This window comes from Periplaneta americana, chromosome 4 (genome assembly GCF_040183065.1).
Source record: "Periplaneta americana isolate PAMFEO1 chromosome 4, P.americana_PAMFEO1_priV1, whole genome shotgun sequence".
Taxonomy (NCBI): Eukaryota; Metazoa; Arthropoda; class Insecta; order Blattodea; family Blattidae; genus Periplaneta; species Periplaneta americana.
The window spans coordinates 68,972,461-68,999,064 of record NC_091120.1 but is presented as its reverse complement, the minus strand read 5'-3'; the positions used below and the strand labels follow the sequence as shown (position 1 = coordinate 68,999,064).

General features: G+C 35.4%; 1 protein-coding gene across 1 annotated transcript in view; it reads right to left on the bottom strand.

The window, feature by feature from the left end:
• Window positions 1-1,303: 1,303 nt before the first annotated feature.
• LOC138697860 (uncharacterized) overlaps window positions 1,304-26,604 on the bottom strand; it is a 35,215-nt gene continuing 9,914 nt past the window's right edge. The window contains exons 3-7 of the mRNA XM_069823437.1: window positions 23,163-23,215; window positions 17,543-17,578; window positions 11,483-11,597; window positions 5,139-5,200; window positions 1,304-1,590 (exon numbers count right to left, since the gene is read on the bottom strand). Coding sequence (XP_069679538.1) covers window positions 1,558-1,590; window positions 5,139-5,200; window positions 11,483-11,597; window positions 17,543-17,578; window positions 23,163-23,215 — 299 coding nt within the window. The 3' untranslated portion in view covers window positions 1,304-1,557. The remainder of the gene's footprint in view (window positions 1,591-5,138; window positions 5,201-11,482; window positions 11,598-17,542; window positions 17,579-23,162; window positions 23,216-26,604) is intronic.

Sequence of the window (26,604 nt, the reverse complement as noted above, 5' to 3'; positions counted from 1 at the left end):
ACAGTTTGGTTATAAAAAAGAAGACGCAAGCGAACGTCAGTCAGTCAGTCAGTCAGTCAGTTAGTCAGTCAGTCAGTGTTGTTACAGTTAGTGGACAGAAGCCAGACACTCTTGTGTAGCTGTAGCAGTGAAGCCAGCTTCGAGACCAGAGCGCGACTTGAGTTGTGTCCGTAACTGTGGAGCGTGAAGCCCGGAGTTCGAGTGCAGTGGACCGCAGTTGGGGGACCTGAGTTCGAAGTTCAGCGGATCGTCTCTGAAGGTCTGGGGTTCGAGATTCTGTGAACGCGGGTGACTGAGCTAGAAGAACTAGCCAAGACAAACGAGCTGTGAACTGAGAACTGACAGTTCTGTGTTGTAAATAGTACTTTGTGAATATTAGTTAAGATTAACAGTTCATTGTTGTTCGTAATAGTCCAAGTAAATTGTCATTGTCGTGTGTGGAGTGCACTAACGAATACTGTGTTACTGTGTGGAGAGCAAATCCTATTGTTGAGATAATAAAATTACATTGTTGTTTAGTATAAAATTTACAATAGGTTGTCTTTAATATCTCGCCTATATTTAATGAAATTAATAAAACATAGGCCTAAGCTGTTATAAAACGTAAAGTTTTGTTTTGTGTGTATTTTACTTTTTACTTATTAACATAGGCTTAATATGTAACTCAATTTACAATAATACTAACTTCGTCACTGTCATTTCCTACAACATTCGAGCCACACCCCTTTGTCTTGACCAAACAAAACATGGCGGACTAATGTTAAATTGTCTTCAACTAGAAGGCGTTGTACCCTCTCTATTGTATATAACTCGTTGAGGAGAACGAGTAGGAGTAGGGCGATTTTTTTCTGGAATGTCTTTTGCTAAGTATCTATTTATTTACACTGCAAGTAGGCAAACACCTGGTGACAGTGGTAACGTAATTACACACAATAAAAATATTACATAATGCAATTAAAATGCACAATAAAATAATACACAACAATTACATTAATAATTTTTTATTTTTTATTTTTAATCTTCCTCAACTTGGTGAGGTTGCCAAAGACAAAGAATGTTAAACAGTAACATTTAAGATGTGAGATTAAAAATATCTTACAAGAAGTTTGTATACAATAAACTGAAACTTACTGTAGATAATGTTTAACAATAATTAAAATTTGCAATAAAATAAAAAAACAGATAAAAAATAGAATGAGAAAATTCAACTGTAATTTGAATTGAAGTACAAGTGTCGCCGTAAAATCTGCAGAGAACCTTTCAAAGCTATCATAGAAATTTCCGTAATTATTGTTGTTGGGACTCCAAATTTATGACAGAATGAGACGAATTGTTTTGTTGTGGTCCCTCTAGCGCCCACCATTAATCCGATGACTTCTATATCCCTATATACATAAAAATAACCAAATTAATAAGTGGACCTAATGTTCTGTTACAACCCACATATGTATAGGCCCTTCATAAATTTTACTAATAATGAATAGCATTAAAATAAACATAATTCATTAGTCAAACTTCCACTGTATGTCAGTTTATTGCTATTCCACGAATGACGACTTAAGAAGGGAAAATTTTGCAGAATTTCTCCGCCTGAAAAAGAAGATAATATATTATTAACATTTTAATCTCTATGGGCCGTATTCATAGACATTCTTCGCGCGTGCTTCCGGTGGATGATGAGCGAACTAACGTTTTTCGTATTCATAAACCAGTGTTAGCGATGTGATATGATATGAATCCTGTACAAGTAACCAGTCGATAGCCGAGGCTAGTTTAGCGCGCTTGTAGCGGGGGCTAGCGAAATGTCTATGAATAGAACCCTATCATACTAAGGCTAACCAGAAGTAACAACTGGGTGGCGGAGATAATTTCTCTCTCTTTTTTTGTCTATTATCAAATAAATTAAATTAACTCGGATCACTTTCTTATCATACATTGTTGCCACATTATTTTTGCGAGAGATCCAACTGGAATGATCGCTTACAAAAACATACTCAAGCGGGAGCGCGACCTGTAACCCACTTCGACATGGTGATATTTGAATATATGTTAGCTGGAACATGATGTCATCTGCCTTAATAGACCGGGAATTTAAAAAATTTGAAATAAGATATATTAATTTTTAACAAAGTTCTTGAAAGAAAGCGATGCGAGGACACAGATGGTAAGTTACTTTATTTTCCACCCGCAACTCCTGATTAGCCTTACCTTAGTATTAGTATCGAGATATATAGTAATGTTTAACATTAATATTTGACCATTTTCTCAATTATGTCTGAATACACATGTCTATGATCCGTATTGGAATCTTATGACCACCGTAAATATGAAAGAGACTAACCAAATTATTTTATGTCTATTTTATAAATAATAATAATTTATATTGCAAATAAAACGAGACATGTTTTACTAACAATGATATTGTTAATTTTGATTAAAATTAGTTGAGTATTAATATGGTTTTAAAACTCAGTTCATTTTATATAGTTTTTAACATTACTTTTAGCAGTGGCAGATTTCGTTGTTGTGTTTTTGTATTTTATCCATTAGTCCTTTAAGTTGCTCTCTGAACTAAACACGAGTATCTTCTTGTGGGGATAATATTATATCGTTTTTTATTTGTCTGTACAGAGTATAACAAAAAAGTATGTCAAAACTTTAGGAAAATATTTCTCACATGTAGAAGATGAAAATATGATATATAAACACGGGTCAGGGGCTCCGTCATGCTGGAAGAACATACCCATCCTTGTAGCCAAAGGAACCTCTTCCAATAATGCTGGAAGCTTGTTTTGAAGAAAGTCGAGATAAGGGGCCCTGTAAGACGATGCGGTAATACAACAGGCCCAAGCAACTGATTGTCTATCATGCCACACCACACATTTACAGAAAAGCGTTCTTGAAATGTGTCTCCATAATGGCATGTGGGTTTTCTTCGGACCACTGATGTGAGTTTCGAGTGTTATTGATACCGTCACGAGTGAAAGTGGCTTCATCAGTGAGGAGTAAGAATGGGATTACTCGGCGATTTACAAGTAGCCCTAATGCTCGTCTTTTTTACGATGAATGTTGTTGCTCTTGATGATATCAACTGTAATACCTGGATGAATAAATGTATGAATAAATGACAGAATCAACTAATGAACCAATCAATGACAGAATCAACTAATTAATCAATGAACCAATAAATTGGTGAATCAATTAATTATTCAATGAATTAATGAATCAGTCACTGAATGAATCAATGAATTGATGGATGACTGAATCAATGAGTCGATGGATAGATGGGTGGATGGATGGATGGATGGATGGATGGATGGATGATTGATTGATTTAATGTAGTGAGAGAGGAAGATCAATTAAATGATAGACCTACACGATGAAAATCAAAGAAATGGGCCCCGGACCTGCATTCATATCCCCATGACCCCTTTACTTACTCTAAATTAATTAATAATTACATCTATCATAAATTCATAAATCAATCGACCTATTACCTAAAAGCCAAATTGGCTAGTCTCTTATATTGAGACAACTCATCCTGCCTAAGGTATTTCCGTGGTTTTCCTAAGGCGTTAAGACAAATGTCGGGATGAGCCCTAAGAGAAATGGGCCACGGACCTATATGCCCTTCCCTATAAGTTCCTCTTTTTTCTAACAAACAACTTAATGCCCTAGTTCAGAGTCTATAAAATTATGAAATACATGTGCAACGACACTCATGTAGTCGCAATGCGAAAGGACAGGGAACCTTTCAATTTGAGATTCAGAATTCACGGCGTCTCTCCTGGCGGTCTTCACCTGCCTTGTCATCGAACAACAGACGACAGAGTCTTCTCGACTCCTCCTGCACTGCGAAATGACACAGTTCATTTCAATGTGCAGATTTACGACTCTCCTCCTCGTCCCGTCCCGTGATCATTTTGATCACATTTCCGTCCCTCTCGCGTATGTGGTACCTAAGAAGTTACGTCCATTTTCGGTTTTCCCCTTCAAAATTTTCTAGAGCTCCTTCAGTGGAGCAGTGTAACCCGGAGTGAGTCTAGTGACCAACAGGCTTGGAGCTCACATATTTAATTTCTTGCAGCCCCGAACCCCTTGCAAGGACGCGATTGCATACCTTTTAAATTTGTCCTCCCAATTCACCTCTTTCAATTCAATTCAATTCAATTCAATTCAATTCAATGAAAATCTCGTCCTTGCTAGGGTTCTTGGAACTCCTGCATGGCTCACTCTAGTCTCCCTTTGCCGTCCATTGACAGAGAGTGGGAAACAACTCGAATATTCGTTAAACCGAATACTATACTCCACGAATCGGAAGAGCTTTTACTTAGGCTGACTAAGACGCCAGGTGTTTTATTTATATTTTCGTAACATGTTGTGCACGACTCTAACTCAGACTGAAAAGAGACACTTTTACGCTCTTACGGGGAAAGAAACATACCATCACTGTTTTATGACTATCTTACCAAAACATCAAAAACGGGTACCGATGCACCGTGATACAACCTTTATATCTATCTACTTTAATTTCTATTGGACTCATTCCCCCCCCCCTTTTTACGAAATATTAAATGACAACACGATGACCGATGTTTTCCATTTTGGGGCACTTGCATGACACACTAATAGAAATATTCAACTACGCAAAATATGTTCAGCATATGATCTCAATTTCTCTCTCACGATTTAATGAAAGGCGAACGCTAACAGTGATGGAACCCGGCCCCGGAACAATTTTTCCTTGAAATTATTCAAACCTGCTTTACAGGGAGCTACTACCTGAAAGCCAGATTTGCATAATACATTCGTTACTGGAGGTACGTTAACAGAAAGCCACAATTAAAGTCACACAGTATTTGTGTGCACTCATAGTTGAGTACTGGCGTATTGTCAGCTCATTTGAGTTGTGTGGATACAAAGGAAAATTGTGACGGTGTCGTGTATGGTTCCTGGGGTAGCTCAGTCGGTAGAGCGTTCGCGCGCTAAGCGAAGGGTCCTGGGATCGATACCCGGCCCCGGAACAATTTTTCCTTGAAATTATTCAGTGATGGAACTGTTGACGCGATTCCAATGCCATCTGTATGTCAGGGTATGAATTTTCAAATAGCTCTCATAAGTAAGAATATTAAACTTACCGTCATACTATTGCACACACATTCGAAGAAGGGAATAGAGGTTTCATTACAGGGTTTACCAACTGAAAAAAATATATAATGACTAATTAACTTACAGTGTAATTTCAAACATATATTTAAATTTGCAACGCAAAAGCATCAATAAAATTATTGGACATTACAGTTAGTTTGCTGTTTTCTATTATTGACTTCTTAAGATGAGTGCAACAAAATTGTACATTACACAGGATCCTTTTCTTACGAGATTTGCAGTAGAGTGAATCTAATGCCTACAACAGTTTCTAATAAATGTACTCACGAAATTATAAAGAATATGTTGCAAATAAAGGTCACTTTCACTTGATGATAAAGCTCCTTCCCTAATGCTTGAAAGGACTTCTGTGGCCTTGCATTTATCCCATCTGGAGCATGCGTGTGTTCTTTTTCATATAGTACCTCTAAGTTACACTGACATTCAGAGCTGTCTGACCTACGATCTTATGATCATGTAAGCCAGTGATGTCGAAGCAAGTGCATTTTTCTGACCTTGACGTCGTGCGCGGGCATTAAACTCTAGATATGGAAAGAGGAAGGCTCATATATATGAATAAGCAGCCTGTTGGATTAAGAAAACTGTGGTGTACAAACTTCAGACGGAACGTAAAATTTTTATGTCGTTATTTTTATATGACTTCCTCCTGTTTGATATTATCTATATTGTCTGTAAAACAAAAGTACTAACATCAATTTCTTAATATTGCAGTTATGTTTTAAACGTTAATAAATATTAAAGAGTTAAGAAGGAATATTCACATAAATTCCATAGCAGTGCAACTGTATTGTACTAAATGAACAAAACACATCATTCATAAAGAAATTGATATTCCAAAGAAAGAGATTGAGTATGACATGGTAAGTTGGAATTGATATTGATGGTATCTTTAGCCTTATAAAAGTGATCAACAAACTAATCAAAACAATATTATAGTACAAAGTAAAGTTACCTAGGTATATGTTATAACTGTAACTAATATTACATAACAAAACTTTTGTCTTATTATGCTTTTAAGATGATATTGTTGCGCAACTTCCTATCATCAGAATATTAAATTATTTTCTCGAAATCTGTTGAAACTATAGAGCTGACGTTTATACAACATAGGCACATATCTCTTGTTTATGATGCAACAGTAGTTGCTTTGTTAATTCATTTCCTTGCGAATATTTTCAAAATTTGTAATACACTATATTCAGTAATACGTGTTTACAATATATTAGATTTACGAAAACATTGCTTCAGTATCCGTAAAGCTCTAAATAAACGTATCTGAAAATTCACTTTTCTGTAAAAAAGTTGAGAAAATATTTCTTTTGAATAAAAAAGCACGTTTGTGAAGAAAGAGCATTGAAATTAAAACTTACATTCTTATAATGCATTTATACTTCTCAGACAATTCTAAAAATTAACATGGATACAGTTTTAATAAGTTCTCTTCCCTTTATCCATTGAACCAGTGCTGGCCATCCCTGTATACAGCTCAGCCAAGCGGCATATACTATCTCTTTCGTCTGTCTCTTTCCTTTCCGCTGTAAAGTGCTCAGGCTCTCCTGGGCTCTAAAGCGCGCGCTTGCCCATATGGGCATCAGTTAACATGACTGGTGTAGGCGAACTTTCTACCCACGAGAGAAGTCTGAACTAAAGATATAAGAAATTGACAAACTTTGAAATAGTTAAATTCCGGCACATCCGGCGACGCTGATATAACCTCTGCAGTTGCGAGCGTTGTTAAATAAAACATAACATTTTTTGAAATAGTTCCGCTATTTCGCAATAGGTGACCCTATTATTAAGACGGATAAAAACGTATCTGGGAGAATGTCGATGTAGATTAAGTATAAATTATTCTAATAATTGACATTATCAGCGGTTTCCCGCTAAATCTAATGTTTTTACACAATCATTAGAAGGGGAGGAAATTTTTAATTTTATATATTTATGTATTCTAGGCGACACTGACTGTTACCTTTGCCATCTGTTCATAGAAGTAATAACTAAAGAAGCGACACTTACACGAACAAGTTATCGAACACTATAGATTAGTGAGGTCAGATACCTTTGAACGCCAATGTACTTACGACCAAATATTATCGACCTGAACACTGTTCTCTCTTCTCGGATCTCCGTTCGGTTTTAACATCTCCTTCCCATTATTTTGTTTATAAGAATCCTTCGTAAATGAGTTTATGTTTCCCCCTTTTAGACGTAGCCAACCTTGCTCAGTTCATTTAAAGATAATATTGTAATTTACACTTCCAATTTAGAAACCTATTTATTATTATAATGTTATAGCAACGACAACAAGCACTACATTTTTAAGTGAAATTGTCGTGTGAGTTCTGAGAATACTCTAACCATAACATATAGGCTTGTGGTTATATTCGTACCTAACAAGTGGAACGAACAGAAATTTAGGACAAATGTGTATCGCTTTAGTTCCAGTCGCGTGGAACGAACATTAATTAAGTACGAAAACTGTTTGTAACAAAATAACTCCTGGGATGTCAGTGATCTGGGACGAACCGCTCGGGACGAAAAGTTGTACTAGGCATTAGAACTCCATATTGGTCCTGAATTTAGTAGACAGTAGATGCGGGATGACTTCAGGAAAAGTGAAGTTGTTTCGTATCAGAGTATATGGCACTTGCCGCGCTGTCCTTCTTTTATGTACCTGGCGAGTACAGCAGCGTACAAAACGAAGGAACCCCGATCCGTTCATAGTAACATCACAGTCTACTATATACAGTCACGAAGCTTAATACTTACTAAATATGTAAACATAGACATTTGAAATATGCATCCATCGATAGTTGCTCACCACCAGGATCGCCACTATCGCCTCATCACAGAGACTTTCCCTAGCAGACATAAGGTTTATATATAATTTTCATAAAATATATATTATATTCTATAAACTCACCTTCCTGGATCTTTCGGAAGAAGGATAACTCTAACCTATTTTTCTTACAATTTATAGTACTACAAACGTCTCCTTGTCCCATATTATTATTCATATTATTGTATTTTAGCCATTTACAGTTATTACAACCGATAACGAACATTTCACAGTTTACATAGCATTTTCACAAAAATGCGAAATACGGCACAGTCAATGCTTTTTCGATCTAGAAAAGGCGTAATCTTTGTTCGGGTTTCCTATTTCAGTATATGGAGCTCAGTGAAATATTATATTATAACTTTATTACTTATCATTGCTAAGCTTTATTTAGTGTAATTTGTCCATAAGTTCCGTTTACTTCTTGTTGCATAATATGTTGCAGAAATAATTACAAAACTGTGTTATTTTAATGTTAAGAGAATTTTACATGTTAACATAATCTGTTCGTGTCAACATTTTAAGTTTAGAATGGAAGCTATTTTGAGGTTCAATAAAGACGAATTTATATTGTGATTTTAATTTAGCACATCTACCTTCCTTAATTGTAGGCAGAAAATTTACCATACCACTTCTATGAAATTAGTGTACGTACGATTGTGTTACTTCGTCTCTTAGGTAGTAGATAAATACAATAATTCAGTACTCAATTGTAGTATTAAAATACAGACAAATAGAATGTGACGGGTGTCATACATAACATTATGTTTAATTATAATGTATAATTGCGAATATAGGAATATAAGTTAAATATAGTAAACATAATCTACAATTAATTGATTAACTAGTGAACTTACATAATTAACACGAGTAAGTCCACTAGTTAATCAATTAATTATATTCAAGTGTTAAAAGTAGTGTACGCAAGATTCAAAATGGATAACCTCTAATATCCATATGACATAACATGTCCATACATGTGTAGTGACAGGGCATTGGGGACCACTAAAATTAGACAGAAAGGGGCAACTGGTACAGTAAACATAACCTATAATTTCACCATATCTAAATATCCGTGCGGTGCAACTGAAAATTATTGAATCGTGCATAAATGAATGTACAAGAATTTCGCAATATTTAATCGAAATAAAGGCAGGTATTACACATACGAACAACATAATTTTCACATCAAAAATAATATTACACCTTAACTCGCAAGGAATTATGTCTGAAGTGTCCCCTAATCATTGTTTTAAATTTTATTAATGCAATTATACTACATTTTAGAGAAATATATGTTACTCTTTATGCATTCCAAATAATTTATATGGTTGAAACGCCGCCCTTCGTGTTCGGGTTAAGCGAGTCACATGGCCTGCCTTACGGCCTGTATTAGATCACGATGGCAGTGACAGTCTATTGTTCCTAGTACTCACAGCGCTCCAAGCGGCTAGCAACTATCGCGAGAAATGCAACTCGTTGGCAAAAAATCATCCCAAGAATTTCTGAAGAAAACCTCTAAAATGGGTAGCACTCAATTTCTCTAGAGGAATATTTGTACTGAGCATCATGTTGCATGTGTCGTTAGACCCACACAACGCAACATTGCAACATTGCAACGCAATGTGTGCAGATGTGTTATCCTGCTCAAGTATTTATTACGCGTTGAATATGTTGTGCTAAGCCATTAATAATGGCAAAACGTTAAATTCGCTCAGAGATACGAAATGCAATTAAAAAGTATCAGAGTGACATTTTATGTATTAACGAAGACAATATCGTGTGTAATGTATGTAAAATTGAAATAAAAACCAGAACAACTGAGGCTATAGAGAAACATTGCAACAGTACATCGCACAGGAAAAGCGTTGAAATGAAATCTGAGGAACCATCTACATCATCATCATCATCATCATCATCATCATCATCATCATCATCATCATCATCATCATCACTTAGTTGTGCGAGTCTAACGACACATGCAACATGATGCTCAGTACAAATATTTCTCTAGAGAAATTGAGTGTTACCCATTTTAGAGGTTTTCTTCAGAAATTCTCTCGATACAAAAACTGTTTAAGCGATAGGCAAAGACGATTCAGCTTCGACAACTGACGAATATAAATCATCGTTTACTGCAACGCTGGTAATTGCATCAATGATGACGAGGACTGAACCTTGCAAGGTATGCACTACAGTACGTAATTTTTCTTTTCCTTCTGACTGTACGGAGATACAGTAGCATGTTGACGTCGTCTGTTTACGTTTAAAACCTGTTCAGCCAATGGTCTGAATGAAAAAAAATGTAACATTTAGTAAATGTGCAGCTACATTCAACTAAGTCATCCCGCATCCACTGCCTAGTCATTAGGTAAATTGCAACAGCATTAATACACTACACATCTTTGATCAACAGATTAATTTATTATCATAGCTTTTATCTTGTGGTTTTTATTTAAATTGCGTTTCTTATTATTTTATCACATTTCATTTGTTGTATTATTTTTACCTTTTACCTCGTAACCATTTGTACCAATTCAGTTACTTATATTGTATTCCAGTCTAGAGATCTGTGTTTTAATTTCTTTTATTATGGTATTATTTCAATTTTGTATAATATCAATTTTGTTGTTATTTTGTAATATGTTAATATTTTCTTGTTTTCATCTTCTGTCAAGTTACACTTTTTGTGTATTTTGTGGCAAGATGAAGTGTAGGAGAAGACCCTATGACCTTGTGCCCGCCAGTAAATAAATAAATAAATAAATAAATAAATAAATAAATAAATAAATAAATAAATAAATAAATAAATAAGTAAATAAGTAAATAAATAAATATATAAATATATAAACAAATAACTATATAAATAAATAAATGAACAAATAAATAAATCTACGTTTAAAGAAATAAGTATTTAAATTAATTTTAAATAAATGAATTAATATTTTAATTAATAAACAAATATTTTAATTAATTAATACTTAAATTTGTAACTAAATATAAATATTCATGAATAAGTAAGTAAATAAAACCATGAGTAGGTAAATACATAGATGAATACATAAATAAATTAATGAGTATTTAAATAAATAAATACTGTAGTAAGAAAATATGAGGTAAAAAAGTCTTAATCTTTTAAGAGTAAATGGTAAACTTAGCTCCGTGATAGTAAAATGTGGATAAACTTCATATCACGCTTGTAAGAGTGTGGTAAAATAGGCTCCACACTTGCAAAAGTATGCAATGAATTGCATCTAAAGCTATACGGTAAATTGACTTCTGCACTTTAGAAAAATTATGCTGTAAACTGGGAATTCATATGTGAAAAACTGTCACTAAACTGTATCGTTTGTAACCTTACATAATTAACAGGACTTTTTGTTTTAGACCTAATGATTTTGAAATTTTCCCTCAACAACACTAGTGACATTTATTACAGTATTACTGAAAATGACGTCTCTGTTGAATTACCTTTTACACCACCACGACACTCTTGCACGGCTTTCTTCAAAGACGGTCTATATGCTTCTGGCAGTTTCTCAATGTTCTCCAACCCCTGATCTGGACAGAACTCGTCCCCTTTGTACTGAAAAGTCAGATTAAACTATTATAGTCTGCTGATAGAAGATTCAGTTTTCATAGGATTAAATCTTTAGGTCGTAACTAACCAAAAAGTCTAATGTCACTTTGGTATTTGAACAACGGTCTAGCAGAAAAAAAAATAATTTGTGTCTGAAGTTTAGCTTCTATTTTATGGTAAACTATTGGGCATTGAGACGTATGAGTGGTAAAGGCTGGTTCACAATAAACCGGAAACGAGAATCGGAACGAAAACGAAAACGGTAAAATTGTTAAAATGTGTACATTTAAATATGAGCATTCACAATTAATGAAAAGCTTCCCGGAGCCCGGGATCGGGAACGGAGATTTGGCCAAGTTTCAACTTCGGCGTTCACGTTTCCGAACACAGCCCACTAGATTCATTCTATTGCCATCTAAAAGCTATTTTGTCGTCGTATATTTTGTAGCAAGAAGACCGTGACATAACCTATGCATTATTTTCTTCTGTGCTTTGCATCATGGAGCAAGTTTTATTTGATGAGATTCTAATATGGAGTGTTGAGGAAAATCCTCACGTTTACGATAAGCGGCGTGCCTCGTATAAAGATGAGAAATAGCTGCATCTTTTAATACCGATCGTAAGTGAACCATATTTTATTACTGTATTGGTTGTATTACACACTACATATTCATGCTTCAATTCAATAACTAGTGTTGTGTTCATTTTTGTTCTGTTACAAATGTTTCTTCTCTAATTATTTTACGTCATGGTAGACTTAAAATAGGTTGTGATAATAAAGATGCATGGGCATATTTATAGTACCGTACCTAATGAAATGTTTCAGTTGAAATTTCGAAGTTGGTTAACCTGTGTTTATGTTGGCTGCCTTGTACTCATGAGAGAACGCCATTGGTCAATTATACACACACAAAATCAGAATGCGTAATATCAACTTTGCATATCGTTATTGACATGCATATCGATATGCATAGTCGTCTACGTTCTTGGTTTATTGTGAATAAAAAATTTTCATATACACGTCCTCTGCTTCTCGTTTTCATTCTGGTTCTCGTTCCCGGTTTATTGTGAACCAGCCTTAAGACATCAACACGAAGAACAAGCCGAAAAAAATATTCCCTTGAAATTTCTCCGGAAAATGCTTCGTTTGTGTAATAACGTACAAAATTAACTGATTAAATTTACGTCATACTGAAAAAGTGTTTTTAATCAGTTAAATTTTGTACGTTATTACGCAAATAAAGCGTTTTTTGAATAAATGACAAAGGGGTATTTTTTTCGGCTTGTTCTTCGTGTTCATATTTTACTACTCGTACCCTCAATACCCAATAGTTTTACCACTTTTACCACAATTGGGATTCAAACTTAAGACATAAATTATTTTTTCCCGATAAACCGTTATTCAAGTACCGAATGGAGATACGACTTTTTGGTTATTTACAAGCTAAATATTCTGTTCTTAAAATTAATACAGTTATGCACTTTCACCATGTTCCAATCACTCATTTTACTTCAATATTTAATTTATTTAGCACTGTTTGTACAGTAGTGGCAAAAAAACCGGTCCGACCCTTGTATCTGATTTCAGAGCCGTGTTCACAGTGACAGCACGACACTAGGACTTTCGTGGTTCGAATCCTTCCTGGGAAGAAAACTTTTTTTTTTTTCCTTATTCAAATTTATTCCCAATACTTTTCGATTGCAGCAATATTTTACTACTTAATTAACTTATTATTCCCAGAACATGAATTTTATCAGCTTCTTTTCTAATGGCTTTCGAAATGGGCTACGTCAGCAGTCGAAACTACAACAATTCCAATAGATTACTCGCTATCCTTTGAATGCGGGCGTGGCATGCGCAGTGGCTCATTTTTGGGACTTTGATTATTCCGTCGGTCCGGTTTTTTGCCACTACCGTACAAAGAAGTTCTATACGGCAGTAGAAGAAATAAGTTACAATTAAAGAGTTATACATAATTTTTTCGAAATCTAACTGTTCATTGCTACATTCCTCTGTCACTTGTAAACAAAAATGTAAACAATAATAATTATATAGTAGTAGTAATAATAATAATATCATCATTATTATTATCATTATTATTTTTTATTACTATTATTATTATTGAAGCCATAACGTACATTAACCTCATTTTACCATAATACAGAGTGCACTGCATAAAAATTATCCGTCATTCGTTTTTTTTTTATTTCATAATCTAAAGATTCAGACGCGAAGCATGGCCTGGCCTGACAGTGTACTTTAGCTCTGTTTGGTGGTAGTTGTTGTAAATACGTTTTCACAGAATTCAGTTGTTAGTTTATTTCTGTAAGATTGTTTTGTTTTTTTAAAGAATGCTGCCCTCTGTCAGACAGAAGATTTGTACTGGTGAAGTATACAGACCGATTATTTAGTCCTGACAGCTCAGCGAAGCGAAAGAGGGGAGATAATCGGAGGAGTGGGGAGAGTTTCGGAGTAGAGATAAGGGCGAGCAGTCGGTAAAGGCAAGCGAGTGAATAAACCAAACACCCCTTGGCGTAACTAGATGGACTCGCCTGTCCCACGCGCACATCTCCGGCAACTGTCAGGACTAAATAATCGTACTGTACTTTTCGTTCGTTTAAATGTTCAGGAAGGACGCCATATAACCAATTCGCTCTACAAATCTGCAGTGTTATTTCACTACCACTCTGTAGAGTCCGGAGAAAACCGGCGTAAAAGCAGAAAAGTTTTCCAAAAAAAAATAAATAAATAAATAAAGCCTAAAATCTCGTATGAAATTCAAATGCTTATAAAGTTATTTGGAATTATTTTCTTTTCATGTGGTGTGTATATTATTGGTTTCATTCTTAAACTATGGTCTGTGTGAAGTTCTAGTGCTTGAGAAGGCAGAAAGTTTTTACGTATTTGAAAGGAGGTGGAAAATGTTTGGCTCTCAGTCTTCGGCAACCGCAAATCAAATTATCTTAAAAATTTTAGCCTTTAAATCTGTTCTTTCCAATGATTTTGTAAATAGTTGGTAGCAAATTATATACCCTATTAACAGACTCCATTTCAAAGAGATCAGCATCACTGTTATATGATTGCTCTTTGAAAGAATGTATGTCAAATATTAAGTATGAGAGACTCAGCAACATAAGAGTAAATCTACACTTCACTCATCGGAAGTGGATCACGACTCTGCTTACACGAGAAACGTTATGAATAGATATAGCGTCTTGGGGACTGATTGATGGGAACACTGTGTATGCAAGTTAACTGAATGCTGGAGTATATATTTGTGTATAAGTGCAAGTGCGGCACATGTACACAAGGGACTATGTAGGGAACAACACTATGAAAAAACAACTGTTCACCACGACATTATATATAGTTTGTAACTACCATTCAGTACGCTACTTATCTGCGTAAATAGTGCATCACATTTTTAACTGGATTTGTGTGAGATTATGGTAAAGACTGGCATCCCGTTCTTTAAACTACGTACCAAACCTCCACTTTAAAGTCTTTATTGAAAAATACTCAACTAAAAAGTTGTCAATCTTTGTAACATTAAGCAAAATTATTTTAAAATATGTTACGATAGCACATTGCATTAAATAAGACAGATGTGTTTAGGTTATTTTCATGTTTAATATATTATTTATTTAATTTTCTATAAATGTTCTTATTGTAACCCATCGTTCCTTGCAAGCAGGTTTATGTTCATTAGACGACTAAAATACAATATTTGTACAGGGACATCATTTTATTTTTACTAACATTTCTGATATTAACCTGGCTATACCTTTGGATCAACGGCTGCTACCCCCTTCCACGACTGGAGTTCGATGGCGTAATATACAAACAAATCACTTTACTAGGTATAGGAGGGAAGAAAAGTAGTTCATCCATTTACGTAAACTAGGAAATATCACGCTTTTGAGTTTGATAATTTTCATTAGGTTTTTGTTTAATCAGAATACAATACAGTATTAACAATGAGTGTTTTTACTCACAAACTGAGCTGTTCATACGGACGTATTCATTATGCAGTGTATATTATACTGTCTATAGTACATAAGCGTACGCTATAGAGAATGAGGTTAAATTGAAAAATAATCATAATATGGATATTTAAACACATTTTTCAAAATGGTGGCGGTTAATTTCGATACAGGCTTCAGTTCTAATGTGTATAATTCCAATTACCAGTTTCGTGCTTCGTACTAGTAACTCATGTTGAAATAATTCTGTACCTACTCTGTAAAAGAGTACCTTACGTACTGTAAATTCAATCTTCACTTCTGCTCGATCCGAAAAGATAAAATTACTCAGACTTGCTATCTATTGTCCGTCCAAGTGATTATGTCGCAGGATCGTAGAAAGGAGGGAAATCACGTGACAGTTAATTACTTAACGAGGCCCTTTTATTTAAGTTATTTTAAATAGTTGTATGGGTATAATATTACGTAGATGTCCAATTCATAACAGAAATTAATGTTCTCAGAAAAGAGCTAAGACAGCCCAGCCTGTAGCCTTTACAGAGAGGCGAATAGAAGCTGGTGAGGAAAACCGGAATGCGACGTAGGCAAGTGGACGACAGTACCTGTGCGAAAATGATGCAATATTGAAAGCTCTTTCGTCATTGGAAAACGCGAACATATTTTTGGAACGTACTGTGACGGTAAGGCTACTATGACTGTATATGCGGTCTTGGATCTGTGTGGAGGACGGTTGAACTTCATTAGTAGGAGTGAAGTACATTAAAAAACTCGGGTACAATAAAATTGAAGTAAAAATAAAATGATATCCCTATATAATATTAAAACTCAAAGAATCGTAATTTACAATTCATTTTAATATATCAATATGCCTGGTAAATTATTAATAAGTATTTAATGAATTTCAATCTTAAGGCATATAAACTTGCAAATGTTTATTTGCTATTTAATAACAATATATGAACGTTTTCGCCGTTTAGGGCATCTTCAGATATAACAAAACATATAATCTGGACCTATAATAGTAAATTATGCAAATAACAAGGAAATAGAGAACAATATATGTGATACATGAAATTCATGAGCTTTATGTAAATATAACATAATACAGGATGAATATTGAGATAATCTTTGAATTTGAACTTAGACTGGACGAATATTTTATTTTATACATATAGCTCATGTTACAATTAATATACAATGTTTAAAATTTGTCAATGATGTTAAATTTAAAATTTACAATGATGATAATAAAATATTTAAAGTAATCATGGCTGAAAGTTGTCGTACTATCTTGTAACTTACGACAACTTTCAGCCATGATTACTTTAAATATTTTATTATCGTCATTGTAAATTTTAAATTTAACATCATTGACAAATTTTAAACATTGTATATTAATTGTAACATGAGCTATATGTATAAAATAAAATATTCGTCCAGTCTAAGTTCAAATTCAAAGATTACCTCAATATTCATCCTGTATTATGTTATATTTACATAAAGCTCATGAATTTCATGTATCACATATATTGTTCTCTATTTCCTTGTTATTTGCATAATTTACTATTATAGGTCCAGATTATATGTTTTGTTATATCTGAAGATGCCCTAAACGGCGAAAACGTTCATATATTGTTATTAAATAGCAAATAAACATTTGCAAGTTTATATGCCTTAAGATTGAAATTCATTAAATACTTATTAATAATCAAAGAATCGTGCCTGATTCTGAACTACAAGGTCAACACTCATTCAGCAGTAAACAACGCTTCATGAGTTTTGATCTTTTCTGTATACCTCCATCTTCTGCTACTAGCAACGAAGCCTCAGTGTATACTCCGTGTTGCAGTCAACTTAAATCATCGGTCCCCAAGATGATATGTCTGGTTATGAACTATATTTCATTCCTTTCTTTATATAAGTTCTAGTAATTTTGTTTGTTAAAATATTAATAAAACTTTACTTACACATTGCAATAGGCCTCCCACACAGCACAAGTATTTCTGTAAGATAAAACACAGTTCGCTTTTCAGATTCATGAAGCTTCCATTGTAATACAGGTACTCTCTTAAAAATAATGTCGGTTTTAGAGCAAAATTTTAGTTACAGTGTATTGTGATAAGCGGGCCTGACGGTTTCGGTACCGTGGACGTAAGGTTAGGGGAGAGTCGGGTAGTATCGGACATCGGGTAATATCGTACAGTGAGTTTCTTTCATCTACCACACGATGATAGTACCTGATTGACACGGTTACGTTTCTGTGACGTCTCATAGATAAACGTAACCATGTAATTCAGGTACTACCATATGGTGGTATATGAAAGAAACGCACTGTCCGATACTACCCGATGTCCGATGCTACCCGACTCTCCCCTAATCGTACATTTACTATAGTATACTAGATGTTGGTCGCGTGGCATGAGTAGACGGTCATATAAACAAAGGTGTGTATGCATCGTTGGACTATCGGCTGTGTGCACGAAGAGTTCTAGGAGGCTACAAATACATACCTACTACTTACGTAGACTACAAGTTGTTCCTAAAATAGATAGTCAAGGCTAAGTTGCACATCCCTGTAAGGATACATAATATGAAATAACATTAAATCTCTACATACCTTACTTACATAAACTATTAACAGTTTTAATAGTAAATCGTGTATAGTTTTTATACGAGACTTACGCAGAGTTGAGACACAAAACTTTACTAATAAACCATGCATAAGCAATGGATGTATAAACAGGCTGTAACTATACAATGGGAATTGCTTTGCAGTAGTTATTATATACATGAAACCCCTTGTTTAAGCGTTGTATATAGAGAAAAATGGCCGCCCCTCTAACAGCTGTTCGTATCGACCGTCATTTTATGACGATGATTGCCTTGTAGCCACAGAAGAACAAATCAAAGAGCACAGAATAATTAGAATAATATTGCTGTAGCTTGTACTCTTTGACCAAAATATAGTATGGTAATCGATTAGAGCCAGTTGTACTATCGATATTTAACACGCCACACTAGAGCGCTCTACCGGATGCAATAGAGAACCTCAGATATTCTATTACCTTTGTAACGAAGTAATAACGAATCTACAACGTAGCTGTGTAACAGTTATACTGTTATACACGACGTATGTAGTCATTATTAATAAGGAATTTACACACGACGTATAAAAGAGCTATTCATTGTATACGTGTAAGACAGTTAAATATCTGTAAATAGAATTTTATTACTAAGACCGTACATATTTAAATAACATATGAATAATTTAAATTATGCATATTATTTATCTATAATTGAAGAATCGAATTTCTGAAAAGCCGATATACACACATTTTCCAAATGGTTTACGATTGGAATTCAATGTTTTTCCTTATCTTTATATTCCATAAATGATTGTACCATGAAAATATTGGTGTTTTTGCATTTACAGAAATGCAAACGTAGAACATTTGAAAATGCCTTACAGTAAGATTTTTTTTCATTTAGATATTCTTGAATTTTACACAACTCTCAGGAAAAGTCAATTTTGCGTCCGGGTTTGTTTGTGACGTGCAGTGAATATCTGCAGCATCCTTATTTTTCATTAATGTATATTTTTTCCTATATGTATTAGTATTACAATAGGCCTATATACTTGCGTCTTCATCTTCTTATAACTGAACGGCAAACTTTGCACTCAGTTGCTTTCTGTCCAGTTGCCTCACAATATTTTACTTAATATTTATTTGTTGGAGCATATTGTTTCCGCTGCATGCACTGAACAACTGAACTCCCGGTACCTTCATATAACACCACCACCTCAAGATCACTGTAATCGGTGGTTGTCTTATGCTGAGTGTAAACAGGACTACATGAATTATACTAGTCGTCTCAATCTTATGTCCACATAGCTTGTTCTTTTCTTTCTTTTTTGGGGGGGGGGGGTTCCGAAGCCGCCAGCCCTGATGATAAGAAATTAATATAATCTTCAAAGTCAGGACCATTAAATTCTACGGTCTTGAGCTAATTTTCATCGGGGTTTGTTATTGCACGACGGTACCAATTTCTGGGTTTTGATGCGAAGAATTCGGTGGTAGGCCTACCCATTTCAACGTGTTCTAAGTTTTGAAAATAAACTATCTACCAGAAAGTAATTGGGCACTCTTTTTACACTTTAGAACATCGTGGTATCACCTCTTGTTGCTATAACAGCAGCCACCCTGTCAGGCATGCTCTCCACTAGTTTCTGTAGGATTTCCACTGGAATGCGTCGCCATTCCTCTTGCAACATGACACTCAGTTGGGCAATGGAAGTTGGGCCCATGTTTCGGCGGTTACTATGCAGTGGTATGCAGACAATGATGTTCACCGGTTGGACTGGCCTGCAGAGAGTCCTGATCTCAATCCCATTGAGCACCTTTGGATTGAATTGGACCGACGATTGAGGTCTCGGGAGATGTGGCCAACTTCCATTGTCCAACTGAGTGCCATGTTGCAAGAGGAATGGCAACGCATTCCATTGGATATCCTACACAAACTAGTGGAGAGCATGCTGACAGGGTGGCTGCTATTATAGCAACAAGAGGTGGTACCACGAGGTTCTAAAGGGCCAAAAACAGTGCCCAATTACTTTTTGGTAGATAGGTATCTTCCAAGTAGCAAGTAGGCCACAGATCGAAATACGTGGATGATAATGTGAAGGCGCAATATCAGGACTACAGTTCGATGCCTCCGAATTTCTGGACTTGTTACATGGTTGTTCCAGTGAGCGATATGTCCTGTTGCAAGAGAATCAAGTTTCGATTAAATAATGTCGGGTACATCTCTCTCTAAACTTCATAAAATCGTCCTCTTAAGAATTAAGATCCGCATGGACTGCACGTCCACGATTCAGCACTACGATCTAAAAGATCTATTACGCTAACCATCGAGAAAGGAACATTCCACACCGGATGGATACACTGCGTACCCAGGTTTCGAACAGCCAACCCTACTCGTCCCTAGGTCAGTCCTCTCCGTGCATCTCCAGCTGGTGTTTGGGAATGCTATGGAATGATAACGGAGATCCGACGGAACGATGTGGAGCCTAAATTTGGGAAACGGGAGAACCTTGAGAAAATCTCTAGCTGCGACTTCGTCCTCCACAAGTGTGTGTCTGAATTTTTCATATCACTAGACCGGGATTCAAACCCGGACGACCTGCGTGACAGATTGAATGTCTGACCAGTAAGCCACCGCTGGGGTGCGAGTGTGGCAGCATCACACAATTAATATTGATCACTCTCTGTATCTCAGTGTGCTCATCTTGAAGTCTCATTCTTTGTTACAAATGTGAAATATAATCGTGTGATTACCCACAGGTCAGCCACTTGCCGATGTTTTTCACCACAATGAATAACAGTTTTATTACTTTTGTGGGATTTTTCATACACAGAAAAATATGAAGCGTGTTTCTCCAGATAGTTAAGTTTTCTTCTCCGTTATAGTTTCATTATTCACTCCAGTTCATTTTATCGCCATCATTATCATCCACATAATCATCATAACAATTTGTGTGAATAAAAAGAAATGTTAAAATATCAACTTTCATTAGAATAATAACGATATTTCATACACCATCGAAAATAAATATTTGATTTATTTTTATGTATCTAATCTCAACTCTCTGAGTACTAGAGATAAACTACGATCGAGAAAACGAGACTAACAGCGTCCACAAAGTCGAAAACCCGCACGACAATGTTGTATTACGTCGCGTTCTTGACGTAAGAGACTGGTTGTGAGTCTTCCGAGACTGGATATTGATTATCTCCCGAAGTCCCGAAGTCAGCTGTTGTTTATACATGTCTGAACTGTTATCTACTTTGGCAACTGTTATATATGTATAAACAATCAAGTAGCCTATTTGAGACATCTCTATCTTTCAGTGTACAATAATCCGTTCCCCAGTCTTTATTTAATTACTAGGCCCTTATTAAAAGGCTAGGAATTTTCTTTTCATATGTTTAAGATCAAATGTGCAGTCTCAAGTAAAAAGATATTAATATCATGTTTTATGTTTCTTAGAAATCCAAATTTATTTGAGAATTGTTTTTAGCCTATTTATATAATCAAAGATAATATATAATAGAACTAGAACATTTTGATGTCCACACCTGTGGAGTAACGGTCAGCGCGTCTGGCCGCGAAACCAGGTGGCCCGGGTTCGAATCCCGGTCTGGGCAAGTTACCTGGTTGAGGTTTTTTCTGGGGTTTTCCTTCAACCCAATAGGAGCAAATGCTGGGTAACTTTCGGTGCTGGACCCCGCACTCATTTCACCGGTATTATCACCTTTATATCATTCAGACGCTAAATAACCTAGATGTTGATACAGCATCGTAAAATAACCCAATAAAAATAAAAACATTTTGAAAACGAAGATACTGTTCTGTTTTGTCTGTTATTTATTTCAGTGATGTATGTTATTCAAAGTGACGAAATCTTTCCACGCCGACCAAATGCTATTTCGAGAATGATGAGCGAGACTCGAAGAGCACGAGAATGACGAGCCGAGACTCGAAAGACAAATCCAACGAACACAGCGAGCATGAGCGGCAGTTAGTTTCGTTTATCTCTACTGAGTACCCTTCGTATTTAAAAGTGGACTTTTTATACAGTTTGTTAGGAGTGCAGATTTTAACAGGAGGTTCTTTGTATGAAATAGAACCAATAGGCTACTTATAATGAAATATTTTTCTACAACGCATAGCCCAACCAATAAAAAATAATTGTGTGGAAAGTTTCGTTGCCAATGGTTTTATATATCTTTAAAATTATAAGATTTACTATGAATGTCGCGATGAATATTAAAAAGATGAATAATTTATGTCTCTTTCTTTTTTGCATGAAGTGAACCGTTTATTCACAAATTAATGCCACGTAAAATGTTAATAGTTCAGTTACACGGAATGTACAAGTAAAAAAAAATTGAGTATTAATTTGTGAATAAAGAATCTCTTTATGCACAAAGACAAAGACATGAATTGTTCACCTTTTTAATATTTATCACGATATTCATAGTAAACCTAAAAATTTTAAAGAGATATGAAAACTTCGGCAACGAAGCATTCCACACAATTATTTTTTATTGGTGGGACTATGCGTTGTAAAAAATTATTTCATTAAAAGTAGCCTATTGGTTCCATTTCATACAAAGGACCTCCTGTTAAAGTCTGTGCACTCAAACCCCTAACATTCTGTATAAAGGACTTAACACACAAATTATAATGAACACTTTATTTGATATGTTGTGGAAAAATTAATAATCATAATGTCGTCTTCAGTATAAACTCGAAATACCTTCTGTTGTTTAAAAGGAACTTTCATGAACTAATAATTGTAAAAAAAATCAATAATCACGAAGTCTTCAAAAATTGTATGTCATCTTATGTTTTTAATTATCATCTACACTTAAAAGAGATGTTACTTATAAAATTTTTATTACAGTGAACAATAAACGTGATATGTCTAAAAACAATTGACTAAATCATAATTATTTTATAATCAATAATAGGCGTAGTCACTAGTGTCCCAAACATGCATTTTAAGAGTGCAAAAATACTTACAGCCAACTCCTGATCCTTTGAGAATTTACAGACAGCTGCGTTTGCAAGTTCCTCTGAAACATGAAAGTAATTCATGAAGTGTTGTAAAATGTTGTACGATCAAATACCCAAGAATAAATTTGCTTCACATTAAACATTATATTTTATACGAGTACTATATTGTGTTATGAATTTATGTACAGAGAGATATGTTTATAATTTGAAAGTAAGGAATTCCGGAAATTTTCGACGAAAATTACAAATTCACTTCTTAATACGCTTCGTATAGTTTTAATTTTGCAAATAAGTTCGGACTGGAAATTTTTTTTTCGTAATAATTATTATTCCGAACGATTGCGTTAAAATGAAAGATGCTACTGTGCAGCAGAGTAATGCACGGTAGCCCAATGACGTTACAGTTCTGCAGCGCACCGCTCAGCAATGCCAATCCGCGCGCGTCAGCAGCCTTGTCCACCCAAGACCAACATTTCCTGACGCAGTCGCTGCCTAGCCCAGTGATGTCAAAGCAAGCGCATTTTTCTGACCTTGACGTCGTGCGCGGGCAGCAAGCGCTAAGTATGGAAAGAGGAAGGGTTGTGTATATGAATAAGCAACCTGTTGGATTAAGAAAACAGTGGTGCACAAACTTCAAACGGAACGTGAAATTTTATGTCGTTATTTTTATATGCCTGCTTTCTGTTTGATATTATCTATATTGTCTGTAAAACAAAAGTACTAACACTGATTTCTTAATATTGCATTTGTGTTTTAAGTATTAATAACATAATAGAGAGTTAAGAAGGAATATTCACTTAAATTCCATAGTAGTATAATATTATACTGTATTAAGTGGATGAAACACACCATTCATAAAGAAAGTGATATTCCAAAGAAAGAGACTGAGTATGACATGATAAGTTGGAATTTATATTGATGGTATCTTTAGCCTTATAAAAGTAATCTGCGGGTTCGATCCCGGGCCAGGTCGATGGCATTTAAGTGTGCTTAAATGCGACAGGCTCATGTCAGTAGATTTACTGGCATGTAAAAGAACTCCTGCGGGACAAAATTCCGGCACACCCGGCGACGCTGATATAAGCACTGCAGTTGCGAGCGTCGTTAAATAAAACATAACATTTTTTTAAAGTAATCAATCAACTAATCAAAACAATATTACAGTACAAAGCAAAGTTACCTAGGTGCTGTATATGTTTTAAGTGTAACTAAAGAAAAGAAGAGTGACGCAAGCGTGGAAAGCCTTCTGGGCATTAAAATTCATACTACAAAACAAGTCACTAAATAGGAACCTCAGACTTCAAGCACTCACCTCCTATATCTTTCCAGTCCTTTTGTACGGCTGCCAAACTTGGGCCCTGACAGCTAGACAGAAAAACACCCTAGCAGTATGCCAAAGGGGAATGGAGGGGAAAATACTCGGCATATCTTTGAAGGACAGGATTAACAACAAGAGGTTGCAAGAAATCACGTCCTCCAAGAACATAGTTCATGAAGCGGCAAGGATAAATTGAAGATGGGGAGGACATATGGTAAGGCTGCAGGGGAATAGATGGGTGCAAATAACTACTACTTGGGACCCTTACCAAGGAAAGAGAAGACCGGGAAAGCCGAGAGTCAGATGGGCTGACTCCTTCAGGCAGCAGATCGGAACACACTGGAGCAGAGTAGCACAATGTAGGAGAGGATGGAAGGAGCTAGGACGACAGCTAGTTGAGTAGAGACAACGCATCCCAAGGACAAAGTGATACATATCCTAATATGTTAATTTAGTGCGAATTAAACGTAGACCAATGAGTAGGAACTGAAATCACCTGAATGACAAAGCCTAAATATTCTAATGTGATAACTAACGTGCAGAACAGACTAACAGCAATGAGTACAATCCTAAATGACAAAAGTGTTGAATATCTTGATTATAATTAAGTGACAAAGTGTTAATATTTAGTCATAATTGTCGATGTGTAGTACACAACTCCGCCCACGTGGACTAGCTCGACACGTGAGCAAAACGGAGCCAGAGCTTTCCTCTTGCAGGAGGCCTTAGCCCTTCTAAGGGACACTAATAGGCTGTTTCATTCATTTCATTCATTCATTCATTCATTATTCCATAACAAAACACTTATCACATTATGCTTTTAAGGTGACATTGGTGAGCAACTTCCTATCATCAGAATATTAAATTATTTTCTCGAAATCAGCTGAAGCTATAGAGCTGACATTTTCACGTATCTTTTGCTTATGATGTAACAGTAGTTGCTTTGTTAATTCATTTCCTTACAAACAATTTCCATGCGAATATTTTCAAAATTTTCAATACACTATCTTCAGTAATACGTATATACGGTATATTAGATTTACGAAAACATTCTGTAAGGCTACTAAATAAATAGGCCTATACCTGAAAATTTCACTTTTCTATACGAAAAGTTGAGAAAATATTCCTTTTGAATAAAAAAATCAAACTTGTGAAAAATGAGCATTAAAATTAAAACTTACATTCTTATAATGTACTTATACTTCTCAGGCAAATCTAAAAATTAACATGGATACAGTTTTAATAAGTTCTCTTCCCTTTATCTATTGAATCAGTGCTGGCTATCCCTGAATATAGCTCTACCAAGCGGCATATACCACCTCTTTCGCCTGTCTCTTTCCTTTCCGATGTAAAGCGCTCAGGCTCTCCTGGGCTCTAAAGCGCGCGCTTGCTCCCCTGGGCATCAATTGACATGCCTGTCCTAGCCCATCACATTGGGCTTCGAAGCCCACCGTAGCTCACCGCACTGATCACCACTGCACTGACATCAACCAACCAGTTGGTTACATTCTACTGCTTTCTCGCATTGGTTTGCTTTCTCTTGTCGTGTGGCATGAGCATACAGTTCCCCGCATACCGGACAACATAAAAAATTAAATTATTTTCCATTGTAGCCGAAAACAGATTTAAAAACTGTCCCAATGGTGCTTTTTAAATTTCCATCCGATCCTGTTGTTTTAAACTCTCTAGCAGAGATTTTCTCCTTCACTACTTCTTCTCTAGGGAGAATGTATTTTAGAATGTATGCTTTCACGTCCGGTGTCTGCGATGAAGGTTTTCCGGGCTGAGATACCGTGGTCTACTAGTCTACCAATAGGCCATGGCATCCCCGCCTGGGAAACAATCACAGAGACTGTATTTAGGGCCTACTTTGCGATGCATCATTACTTGCACTAGTCTTGAAAAACAGAAATAAAAAACTGAAACAGTAGCTGATCATTGATCGAACCGCACACGCAAATGGGTTAAGGGAAAAAACCGTGTTCAACAATGTAAAATACTGCAATGTTTTAAAATATCTCTTGGAAGATTTCCATGGGCAATTTAAATATATTGACCTGCTGCAGCCCAAGTTGGCTTTGTTTTATGATCCTTACTCATAGACTTATAAAATATGCCATTACAGTTACA